Source organism: Lutra lutra, chromosome 5, assembly GCF_902655055.1.
Source record: "Lutra lutra chromosome 5, mLutLut1.2, whole genome shotgun sequence".
NCBI lineage: Eukaryota > Metazoa > Chordata > Mammalia > Carnivora > Mustelidae > Lutra > Lutra lutra.
Genome location: NC_062282.1, coordinates 106,670,872 through 106,683,886, shown reverse-complemented (window position 1 = coordinate 106,683,886; position 13,015 = coordinate 106,670,872). Strand labels below are relative to the sequence as shown.

The 13,015-nt window shown below is 42.9% G+C and overlaps 1 protein-coding gene across 2 annotated transcripts in view; it reads right to left on the bottom strand.

The window, feature by feature from the left end:
• Positions 1–13,015, bottom strand: part of CMYA5 (cardiomyopathy associated 5) — an 89,709-nt gene that overhangs the window by 1,661 nt on the left and 75,033 nt on the right. For both annotated transcript variants that reach the window (XM_047729665.1, XM_047729666.1), the window contains 3 exons: positions 7,442–7,575; positions 6,101–6,200; positions 3,810–3,983 (listed from right to left, as the gene is read on the bottom strand). In XM_047729665.1, the coding sequence (XP_047585621.1) occupies positions 3,810–3,983; positions 6,101–6,200; positions 7,442–7,575 (408 nt within the window). The remainder of the gene's footprint in view (positions 1–3,809; positions 3,984–6,100; positions 6,201–7,441; positions 7,576–13,015) is intronic.

Here is a 13,015-nt window from a genome sequence, read left to right as displayed (position 1 = left end):
CTCGGGCTGAGGCTCCGCCTCAGGGCGCAGACTGGAAAAGTGTTCACAAACACATTTCATGGACCTGTGTGTGGTTGTGGAAGGAAAGGTTTGAGACCAGGCTGGGAAGGGGAAATCGCTGAACAGAAGAAACTAAATTGCTCTGTGCAGAAAGTAACGCAAGTTTGGTGTTTCCTCCTGCCAATCTGAGAAACAGAGGCCCTGAAAGCCGGGAAGGGGAGAAATGAAACACAGAGGAGATGAGGGGAAGGTCTGTGAGGATGGGCAGGTTGGGGGCAGAGTCTCAGCAGCCCTGGGGCTGGTGGGGCCTTAAGACTCTGGGCAAGTGAGGGCCTCTGATGTGGCTGAAAGAGCCAAGGACCTTCAAGGCCTATGATGTCAGGCTTCAAGGCCCAGAAGCTGGAGTACACATGTGTTTAGGGAATGGCAAGTTGACAGCTGCCCTGCAGAATAAGAGCTCGTGTGATAGGGCAGCAGTTCGCAGGGATGGAAAGTAAGCAAGGCTCACTCAGTGACAGAGGAGCTTTTCAGTGCTGTGCTAATGAGAGGCCTGACAGCACTGGGAGCAGCAGTGCAGGCTGGGCACAACGGAAGGCTCTGGGAGCAGCAGTGCAGGCTGGGCACTTACGGAAGGCTCTGGGAGCAGAGGGGCTCCTACTCAGCTAATACTGGCTCATACTCCAGGTCCAAACTGGATAGGTGGGAAAGAGGGAGAGGGAGATCCAACCAGCAAGGGCAGCAGGAGCAATGACGAGGCTCCAGAACAAGCAAGGCCCTAGGTCATGGAGAGTGTCACGGTCTGACGGGTTCAGAGAGGACATGGAGTGACTCTGAGGAGGGGGCCACTAACATTCAAATTAAACTTAAATAAAATTCAGTGTCCCGTGCTTCTGTCCTACTAGCCACATTTCAAGTATTCAATAGCCATCTGTGACACCATTTTTCTATCTTCACAGAACGTCTGATTGCGCAACACTGGTCTAGGGGGTTCGGAATGCTCAAAGAAGCCATTTCCCCAGTCCTGCTTAGAAGACCCCTGGTGTTCACAGGCTTAGCCCCTGTCATTCCCTGAACCAATCCCCACCACAGAGGCTGAGGAGGGAGAGACATTTCTCCAAATCTGGGCTCCACTAGTTCTGCAGGGCCTGGAATCTGTCCCACCCTACATCTGCCTCCGTTTCCTAGTCAGCATATCAGTTCCTTCTCCAACCTGCTCTCTGGTCTGAAACCAAGCCTGTCTGTCAGGGGCCAGACTCCCTGCCCAGCGTCTCCCCACCCCTTCCTAGGACTGCCAGAGTCTTTTCAAACAAAGGTTATCTAGAAGCCTGACTAGACATCTGTGTGACCCTGGAACTGCTGTCCTGGGGTTCCCAGGCCCAGGTGATCCCACCCCCTGTGAATCTCACTACCGGCCCAGACTGAGTACAGACCCCATTTGGCCCTGGTGTCTACTCCCCACAGGGCTCCTCATCCCTCTTCCTGATCACCTTAGTCCTAGATCCTCTCTTTACCATGGCTCCACCTGAGTACGACATCGCTGTAGATGTTTGTAGATTTTGGAGCAAAAAAGCAAGAGATGTAATGAAAATGATGTTCTAGAAAAATCTGCCAGTTGTGACAAACAGGATAGTGTGGGGTGGGTGCAGATCTCTCCCTGGAGGTAAAGGCATGGTGGCTGGGGTGGACCTGGTAGAAGCAGTGAGGAGGCTGTGACTGAGGGGAGAAAGTTTAGGAGTGGACTGGAAGAACTCCTATGGATTCTGTGTCCCCAGACTCTCCATTTCTCCTTTCCAGCTGTGACATCTTAAAGCTTGGATTCTGTGCAAACAGAGTTAAGAGTAATCAAGTTTGGGTGAAAATTGTGAAGCCAGAAAAGTGAAACACAGAGGTGGGGGGTTGCCACAGGGGATCTCACAGTGCCTGAAGCCAGGGGTGTTCTATTTGAAACATGAAGTGAACGCACTTGAGGCCTGATGTCTCTGTGCTGTGAGCACACAGGTAGGCACATGTTTCCTCCCCGAATCCACTGGGCCCCGAATCCAAGCTTGAAAGACCAAGCTTGTTGAACCTGTTGACAAGATATAATTCTGTTTTCTAGAGTCCGGGAATTTGTTACTGGAGGCTAGTCTTTGGTTTGGGGGTTTTAAATGTTCAAGTGTCTAGGGAACTTTTTATGAAATCTCTATCTAGTTCCAGCTCTAAATCTATTCGTTATAAATTCTGGGGTTGAGAGACTTTCAACTCTGGGCAGGGGCTAGGTCGTTAAGCATTGCGCAGCAACGAACATCAATTATCATAATTGCTCCAGCTTGATAAAATGTGACTTTGAATAGCTCTGGGAGATAGTGTCCTTATGAACCATGTCAGAAAATCAAATTGTGTCCGGGAGGATGCAGGGAGAAATGTGCAGCAAGAGATATGCAAAATCCCAATCTACAGGCCCTTTTCTGGAAACTTATAAGCACTGAAGGCTTCCTTTTCAAAGCATTACATTTAGATAAGGCTTCACATTTTTATGATACTTTACCATTTCAAGACTCTTCCCTGTATCTGACTTTATGTGATCCTCACAACACAAAAAGGTAGCAGCCAGGCATCACTGTCCCCTGACAAGATACCCAAGGCCTATCGGGCAGGTTCAAAGGGTTCACTGAATTTCCAGTGAATAGCCTGTTGGAGGCTAGTCAAGGACGTGTTTCTAATAATGTGAGCATATTCCGATCATCCAAGCTTGCCTTATCTCTCTGAGACTAACACAGACTACACTTTCTTCACATTAACCAACTAAATAGCTAACAACCTTTTTCTGTAAAGGGGAAGATAATAAATATTTTAGGCTTTGAGGGTCATTTGGTCTCTGCTACAACTAGCCTCCACCACTGCAGTGCAAAAGCAGCCACAGACAATATGTGAACGAATGAGATGACTGGATTCCAATAAAACTATTAATAAAATTTAATAAAACAGGCAGTGGTAATATTTGGCCTGTGGGTATAGTTTGCCAATTCCTGATATACACCAGTGAGGGGAAGGTATTGGGGACCCACTGATTGCTTTTCTCTCTCCTGTTGACTCCTCTGTGGAGGGAGCTCTTTTGTATTACCCATGTCCCTTCCCCCTCCCTGAGGTGACTTTAGAAGGAAAACCTGGCCATGCATGGCCTGGAATTTCCTTCCTTTTCCCTATCTCTGGAGTATGATCTTCCTGCTGGAACACCTATCCTTCTTTGTTTCTCCAGGGACCATCTCTGCCCTGCAGGGTGCCGAAGCTCGCCGGGCCTACGGTCTAGGTGGGCACAAGTCTATTAATAAGGCTCAGTATAAGAATCCTCCTTTCCCAAGTTGCCTGAGTGGCTCAGTTATGAAGCATCCTCCTCTTGGTTTGGGCTCGGGTCATGATCTCGGGGTCATGGGACTGATCCCTGCAACAGGCTCCACACTGTTTGGAGTCTGCTCAGGATTCTCTCTCTCCCTCTTCCTCTGTCTCAGCCACTGCTCAAGGGCGTGCACGCATGCCGGCACACAACTGCTCATCAAATAAATAAATAAATCTTTAAAAAAAAAAAAAAAGAAGGAAAGAAAAGAAACCTCCTTTCCCTCAGGTACGAACCATATTCACTAAAATTGGCTTCCTCAGTAATCACAGTGACAGTTTAGTCTTGGTGTATTTGATGCTTTTGTTTTCTTTCTTGATTGGCTAAGACCTGGGCAGGAAAGTAGCATTCTAGTTGTTGGGTGCCTCAGAGACCTCTGCCTACATATCAACTTGTGACCCTCTGACCAACAAGGGAGGGCGGTGCTCCGCCTTACCTCTGTGGCCCAGAACAGTGCATGTACCACGAAGTCTCGCCTTGTCCTAGGGTCCCAGCCTGTACTGCCGAGTGGGAGCAGATGCCAAGTCGGTAAGCTGGGCAGTCTGTGACCGTGGTTTCCCAGTAATGCTGGCCACAAGCAGGCAGCTCCTCACCCAGCACAGACGGGATTCTGTGGACGAAGTAGATGCACAGGAATCACCAGCTTTTATCTCATACACACCAACATTTATCAGATCATTGACACACAGTTTAGGCAGGACTCTATCCTTGGAAACTGCTGGAACTTGACTAAAGACATCTGTTTCTCCTTGTGCCCCCAACTTTGACTTGAGCACCACAGAATGCCACAAAATCTCAACACACATTTGACATACTTCCATTGCCATGTACAACATGCATGTCTAGTCCACTGCAACTCTTGAGGGAGCTAAGAAGCAGGAAATAACCAGAATGATTGTGGGAGAAAAAGAAATGGCACCATCTCCGCTTTCCAGGAGAGTGAGGAAATATGAGGGAGGCAGGTGGGGAGTTGCAAGAGAACATAACTTGCAAAGTTTTTTCTATAACTTGAAGATATTGGGGAGGAAGAGGAGGAGGAGAAGTCTCCAAAATCTTCTTTAACAGTGAGTTCCCATGTTTGCCGACCTTACTGGACACAGAGACCGAAGGAGGGGCAGCGAGACTGCCGGGGAGGCCACAGCAGAGCAAAGAACTGAGCAGGTGTGATGAGCGCTTGGTAGAAGCTGTAGTCAACAGTCTTGAGAACTCTGGCCTCTTCAGATGCAGGTGCACCTGAGAGTTTGGTGAAAGGTCTTCTGTCTCACCTTAAATATTTTTAGAATAGGAACTGTGAAATGAACCCAAGCATTCTTGACTGCAGAAGGGTGACCTTGTTTGCATGAATGGCTCCATTCTGCTTTGAAATGGCTGAGACAGCAAGAAAGCGCTTTTAATTTAACCTGTGTTAATAGACAGCACCCTCTCCTTTTTAACAGATGAGAAAATGATTAATGCAAATGAATGTATTTCACTTTCTCATGTCTTTACCCAATAACCTCTGTCCAAGGAGATGGAAACTGACAGCCCCTTGCTCCCTGAGCACAGACTGTTGCCTGATATTTATGAGCTACTCTATGGGTTACTAATCAATAAAAATTCTATGAGATACATTACAGTTGTCATCAGTTACTATCTATGTACTCTTATCAACTTACAGTCTATTCCCTTTCTTTTTGATTTTTTGAAAAATCAGAGAAAGACAGAAAAGGCCGATCGGTTTCTTAAATCATCCCCTTCCCCCCCAGAACTCACTTATTTGTCTATTTTTTGGCACCGACCATTTTGAAGGCCCCATGCTAGATTCGGGGGGATTCAAAGACACAGAAGACAGGGTTGCCGCTGGAGGAATGTTCAAGACAGAGTGGCTGACAAATGACTCCACATGTGCTCGGACCTTTTCATGGAAAAGATCAAAGGGCACCAAGGCCCAGAGAAGACTTCTAGGAGCAGGTGGCCCTTGAGCCGGGCTACACATCGGTTAGGAGCAACCCGAGAGGAGAACTGTGCAACTCAGCCAAAACGGGGGGGCTCGTGGGCAGCCACACTGGGACACCTCAGCACCCACGGCTGGCTGGGGCTCACATCAGTTACACTTTTCCAAAGCCTCTCACCGACTTTCTCCCCTATGACCGTTCTGACCCTTGAAGTGACCATGAGAAACTGCTGGCAAAAATCGCAGAGCTATCTCCCCAGGGTGCCCTCACCTTTTAGCTCTTTAATGCTCTTTTTCTGCGGGAGCTATCAGGTGGGGAGGGATAAGAAAGTCTGAAAATCTGAAAGCCATGTGTGGCCATAACCAGAAACTCAACAGAATGTCATTCTCCACTATCCCTTTTCAAATGGCTGGATACAAAACCTGGTTTCCTATTCAAAATAAAAGAAGAATTAGCCTGGACTGTTTTTTGTTTTTGTTTTGTTTTTGTTTTTTTGTTTTTATCATTAAACCAGAGATGGTACCTGAAAAGAGCCTACATTTTAAACAAAACCATATGTGCCTGTGTTTGCAATACAAATATTGACACGGGCTACAGCTTAGGAATTACTGTCTTTTTTTCCCTAGTGGCAAACCCAAACCAAACCCTATGGGTGTGCTCGTATTGATATTTGACACCATACTCCGAGGCATGTCCGTTAAATTGAGGATATACCCAGGGGAGGCCACAGCAGAGGGACACACGTCAGAAGACTTTCCCGTTGAGAAGCAAGAGGCTTCCTCCTCTTACTTACTCTGTCAACCGTCTCCTCTCAGTGAAGCTGATCACTGTCCCATCTGAGGAAATCTGGAGAGCAGGATGAGCTGTTTCTCTCAACAGAAGAAATCGGGTTCCTGTCGCAGTGAAGAAAAATAAGATTATAATGTTATCACAACAGTAAGTGCTGTCCCTGGGTCATGGCACTGCATTTTATATTACTCTTCCTCTCCCCTGATGCCAAAAGGCCCCACTCAGGGTTTTCAGACCCACTGGCTGCAAATCTCATCCATGCTAAGACATGCCTGAGTGCCAGTGGCCACTTACCTCTAGCTGGGGCTGCAGGTCTGCCCTCTGCTATGCTGGTTCATTTGGACCAACAACATCTACATCACCCGGAGACTAGCCTAGACATGCAGCATCTCTGGCCACGTCCCAGACTTACTGAAACCAGATCTGCCCTTGAACAAGCTCTTCCGGAGATCCACATGCACATTCCAGTTGCACATGCGCTCGTATAAGCTACAGGAGCAGTTCTAACAGTGAAAGGTGCAGGCACCATATTGGAACCGGGGGGAATATTTCTGGACAAGCAGCCCTCATGTCTTCTCTCATAGACATCAGGCTGGCACTGAGCACCTCACAAACAAGGCATGGGCACAAGGTTTGGCTGGTTAAGCAAATCAATTAATGTAGCATCCTCAATCTTCTGCCATCTTTGGGTCAAGGATAAGATAAGAAAATGATCACCATTCCATTTCTCTCTTCTTTTCACAATAACTGAGAATAGCCAAGCAGTTTTTTTATTGGCATCATTTGGCTATTTTCTTCAAAATGTCACTGAACAGCTTTATCGCTTCCTTAAGTTCTTCATTCTTTTATTCAACAAACATTAATTGGCACAAACCATGGGCTAAGCACCAAAAAGAAACAGAAGAATAATACTGGAAGCTTGTTCATGGAGTCTACAGTGTAGTAAAAGAAGAATATCCCCATTCCACTGTCGCCAACATACACTCAAAACATACCCACTAATTATAGCACATTGTGAGCCAAACAAGAGTCATCTGGGGGGATTAAAAACATGTCAGAGACCATCTCCTGATCAGTTAGATCAGGGACTCCAGAGTGGGGCCTGGGCATCAGTATTTTTTAAGTACCCTGCCTGATTGCTAATGGGTAGCCAAAGTTGAAAACCTCTTAAATCAGAAAAAGAAACATCTTGGTCTTTGACCCATCTTGGATCCTCATGTCAAAAACCTAGGCTGAGGCTTTTGAGGCTTTAAGAAGTGGCCTTCTCGAGTGTCTTCTCTAGGTGGTAGAAGGGAAGGAACAGAAAGACTTGGAAGCAGTTGTGTGCAGGTGAAGGAGAAAGTACCTCTGGTGGAAATGAGAGCAGCTTCACTCTGCTCGCTTGCCCCAAATGCATTGATGGCTCTCACGTAGAAAAAGTAATTGTCATTGGGTTGGAGGTTAACTTTCAGCTGGAGTCCTTTAATTCCGGAAAATGATCTAAACACCAAGGAGAAATAATTTTAAATATTAGGTCACATGCTAAACAACTCCTCATATTTCAATCCTGTCATGAATGAACATTTTTTTATTAATAAGAAATAACTTACTTTTCCCTTTTGGTGACCACTGAGTTAGCAAGTCAGATTCTATAAAATGGTCATGGTCCACTAAGATTACTTTGTCAAATCACTTCTACCTTTGTCAACTTTTGTCCAATATATGCCTTCTAGAATGCTCTTTGAAATAAACCAAACTTTTTTTTAAATTCAGAAGACAGGCTAATTTTGTGGTTAATGAGTCTCTAAGAATATATTATTTTCTTTATCAACTTTTGCCTAAGAGGCACTTCTGGATTAAGATGATGTTAAACCAATCAGTAATACAAAGGATGCTAATTATCTGATTAGCAGATCAGGAAGAGCAGAAAACTTAAGGTGAGTGATGATTTCGGACATGACCATCATACCAAAGCCACTAAAGTTAACAGAAACAAAAGATCCTTAAAGAAGATCGTATCTTTTAAGACACGCTTAATCCTAGCAAGAAAAGACAGTTCTAATTGCCAAGTAAAATTTCCAAAGTTGCTATATCTAAATCTCCCATGTATATTAAAATAAAAAGGCTGGTAGTAGTGTCTAACTGGCGGCAGTGTGTCACAGCCAAACCATTTAAACACATAAAGACTTGATGCATTTGAACATGGAGCTCCTTGAACTTGTATGGGGACCTTAAGTAGTCTTGTGCCTCTTTTCTAGTCTCTTTAATCTGCTGGATATCATGGCCTAGAGCATCTGTAGAGATAAGTTACACAACTGCTCATTTTTTCAGCCTCCATTTGGAGAAGCTTTGGATAGAGTTACGAGGTAGGCTCCTTACTAATGAAAGAATTCCTACTCAGATCACTAGTGCCTGGGTCCTGTTCCCCGGAGCTGTGCATTGAATAATGGTCAGTGAGGACAACAGTACAACATCCTTCCTGTTCATTCTCAGGAGGATAGGGGTTTTTTTAATCCATTTCTTTGCTTGTTTGTCTTCATTCTGCTTTGTTATTAACAAATGTTGCCTTGTTATTAATAGATGTACTACAAAAGTGTCAGAAACAAAGATTTTCTTCAGGTCAGTTCTACTTCTGTTGACTATTTGGTTTCTCAATACACTGCCTTAGAGAACACTACGGAGAATCAGAAAAAGGAGAAAAAGCATCATTCATTGAGAAAGCAAACTAATTGAAAGGTTTTTAAAAGCAGAAAAGTCACAGTGCCCGCCCCCACCAAGTCTAAAAGTGAAAAAACACCCAAGGTGTTTCTCAGAAAGAAGTGGGTAGGGGCGGGGAGCAGACAGGGTCTATTTGCGCATGCGCCATTTAATGTCCTGTGTGGAGGAGGCAGCTGGAAACTCCTCAAACATTATTGGTTGTTATTTCAGAATCTACCACCCAAACCAGGCCCTCTGCAGTACTATGTTTAGCCGCTCCAGAATCATTGAGCCACATGTTCAGTGACAACTAATTATGTTTCAGTTAGTTAATGAAAAACCATGTCCTGTGATTGAGAATGTAATTCCTGACTGGTATCTAGAATATTATCCTGGGATGGATGTATTGCTTATCTTATTTGAATTGATGACTGAAGAGATGGTCTATCTGTACATTCATTATAAGGGGCAGTAAAATTATTATGTCCATAAGCATACTTGCGCCTGAACAGAATTTACTTCATTTAGCCATTAAACAAATGTCTATCAATCACTTATCACGTGCTCAGGCCATATAACGCTGAAGCTCAAGGAGGGTGGGGGTAAGAGGCAAGACTAAGTGAGGAAATTTCAGCTCCAGGGAAGGAATATAACATGCTGGCTTTGTTTTGTTAAATACCAAAAGTACTGATTTGGGGGTGAGTATTTGCTTGTCAGTTTTAGAAAGTTTGTCAAGGAAAGAATTCCATATATATAGTCAACTGCATCCTATGTCTTATCACTCATTGAAAGAATAAAGGTTTACATGGTATTGAAGTCAGAATATGGGATCAGATCCTGCTTTCAGTATGTGAACAGGTCGTGCAGACTTGACAGATATGCACGATGCTCTCACTGAATCTGTGAAACAAAAGCACCAGGCAGGAGAACAAAAGTAACATGAAATGTCATAATACTATTATTGACAAGTTGCCATCTTATGTTCTAGCACCAGGAACAAAAGCTCACATACAAATGGTTTATTTCCATGTCTTTCTCGGTCTGACCTCACATTAACATCATAAAAGTCCTCATACTAGCTCTCCCTACTTTTTAGCCAAATGAAAACTTTAAAAATTTTAGAATTTGAAATCTGAAGAGTGGTACCCTTCCACAAAATTTTTTTTCCACAAAAAATTTTAATTTCAAAACCAAAAATGTCATAACTGCAACTTAATCTATATGCCTTATTTAAAGTATAGTTTTCAGTAGGACTGATATTCAAAGAATATCCAAGTTGAGGGAAGTGATGACACCACAGATGGAACCACAGCAGGTTTGTGGTGTTTAGGTAAGAAGGGATGTTAGCCTCATCAGTAATATGACTGATGTGACTGTGTTAGAAGGCTTATGCCAAGAATAAAATTCAAAAGACAGTAAGAAATGTGACTCGAATGGAGTCACTTTGGGTCATAGGTGTGGAATTCTCCCTACAAGTCCACAGTACAGTGGAAAGGGATGGCACTATATGTAGAGTTTCCAGGAACACCAAGGCAAGGAAGCATCTAGAAACCCTAACTCATCAACAATTAGCTGATTGCTGGTGAAGCATAAGCATCCCACAAAGTACAATCTCAGCACTCTGCCCAACAGGTCTTTGAAAGACTCACCCTGCTTATCTCTCCATTGGTAGAACATAGGACATTTGTTTAACTCCAATGCTGTAAAGTAGAGAGAAACTATTTCAAGGAGACCCACTGTCTCCTCAGAAATCTGAAATCATAAATGAGACCGTTTCCCTCTTCTGTTGTTTCAAAAGGCTAATGAGTGAAGGCCACCAGAAGGCAATGTCTGCCCAATATTATGAAGGCCTTTCGTTCTTTTGTTTTTGCAAGGCACAATTGAAAGAGACCTTTCGTTCTTTTGTTTTTGCAAGGCACAATTGAAAAGTTTGACACAATTCACCATGCACAGTGGGGCAAGAATCATTTCCCATGGGAATTGAAAAGGGTCTTTATGAACTAAAAAACCATTAGGACCTAATGCTTAATGGGAAAATACTAAAAACATTCCCTTAAGTTGGAGTTAGAGACAAGTGGTTAAAAGAAAAAAAAAAGTCATAGGGGTGCCTGGGTGGCTCAGTCAGTTAAGCATCCTGCTCTTCATTTCAGTTCAGGTCATGGTCTCGCGGTCTTGGGATAGAGCCCTGCCTCAGGCTCTGCGGTTAGTGTGGAGTCTGTTTCAGATTCTTTCTACCTCTTCCTCTGCCCCTCTCTACTTGTGCCCTCTCTCACTCTCTCTCTCTCAAATAAATTAATAAAATCTTTAAAAAAAAAAAAGTCATACAGGGGAAACCTAATCTACCAAGAATTCTAAATTATAAAGCTATGATAATGAGAACTGCATGGAACTGGGACATAAGTAGATGGGGCAGTAGAACAGATTACACATTCTAAAGGTCAGGAATAGAGCCAAACACAGTGTTTTGAGTGTATAATAATGGAAGTATTCCAAATCAGAAGGGGAAATGATAGGTTTTCTTAGTGGGACAGCTGTATAGCCATACTAAAAAAATAAAGTTGGATTACTAATTCCACACTTTCTACTAAAATAAATTTCAGATGATAAAAGATCTAGTTTTTAAAAATGAAATCATTGGCTCATGAAACAAGATGGGATTGGGAAGGAGACAAACCATCTGAGACTCTTAATCTCATAAAACAAACTGAGGGTTCCCGGGGGGAGGGGTGGTATGGAGAGGGTGGGTTATGGACATTGGGGAGGGTATGTGCTATGGTGAGTGCTGTGAAGTGTGTAAGCCTGATGATTCACAGACCTGTACCCCTGTGGCAAATAATACATTATGTGTTAATAAAAATAATTAATAAAAATATGAAATCATTGGATACTACAGAAAACATAAGAGGGAGACAATTTTTAAATATGAGACAAAAAGACATTTTAAAAAGAGATTGATAAATTCAACTAAATTAACATTTAAAACTATCCATGGCTCATGCATCATCACTCATCAGCAGAGAGATGCCAATCAAAACCATAGTGAGCTATCACTCATACCTGTTACAATAGTTAGTATCAAAAAGATAAGAAATAACAAGTGTTGGTGAGGATGTGGAGAAAGGGGAACCCCCTTACACTATTGGTGGGAATGCAAAATGGTGCAGTCACTATGGAAAACAGTATGGAATTTCCTTAAAAAGGTAAAAACCATACCATCCAGCAATTTCATTTCTGGGTATTTTTCCAAAGAAAAACAAAAACACTAACTTGAAAAGATATCTGATCCTCATGCTCACTGCAGCATTGTTTATAATAGCCAAGATATAGAAACAACCTAAGTGTCCATCAATGGATTACAGAAGATATGACATATATCTCTGTACAGATTTAGACCTAGATACAGATATAGCTCACACTGGAATAGTACTCATCCATAAAAAGGAATAAGATCTTGCCTTTTGTGACAACATGGATAGGGTATATAGGTGACATGTGACAACATGGGTAGAGTATAGTATATAGGTATAATGTTAAGTGAAATATGTCAAACAGAGAAAGACAGATACCATACAATTTCACTTATATATGGAATCTTTTTTTTTAAGATTTTATTTATTTATTTGATAGAGAGATCACAAGTAGGCAGAGAGGCAAGCAGAGAGAGAGAGGAGGAAGCAGGCTCCCTGCTGAGCAGAGAGCCCAATGTGGGGCTTGATCCTAGGACTCTGAGATCATGACCTGAGCCGAAGGCAGAGGCTTAACCCACTGAGCCACCCAGGCGCCCTTATATATGGAATCTTAAAAAAAAATGAACAAACAAAGCAAAACAGAAACAGACTCATAAATACAGAGAACAATCTGATGGTTGCCAGGTTGGGGGAGATGGGAGCTAGGGGAAGGGGATGAAAAGGTACAAACTTCTAATTATAAAATAACTAAGACATAAGGATACAATGTACAGTATAGGGAATGTGGCTAATAGTATGTAATAATTTTGTATGCTTACAGATGATAGCTAGATTTATTGTAATCACTTCATAAGGTGAACATTTATTCAACATAAATGTTGAATCACTGTGTTATATACCTGAACCTAATATAATATTGTATATCAACTACACATCAATAAAAAATATTCTTGGCAAAAAATTTTCAAAACAAATTCGCAACTCACATTGTAGATGAGGGCTAATGTTCTTTAAAAACAAAGAGCTTCTACAAATCAGTAAGTAAAAACCCTACA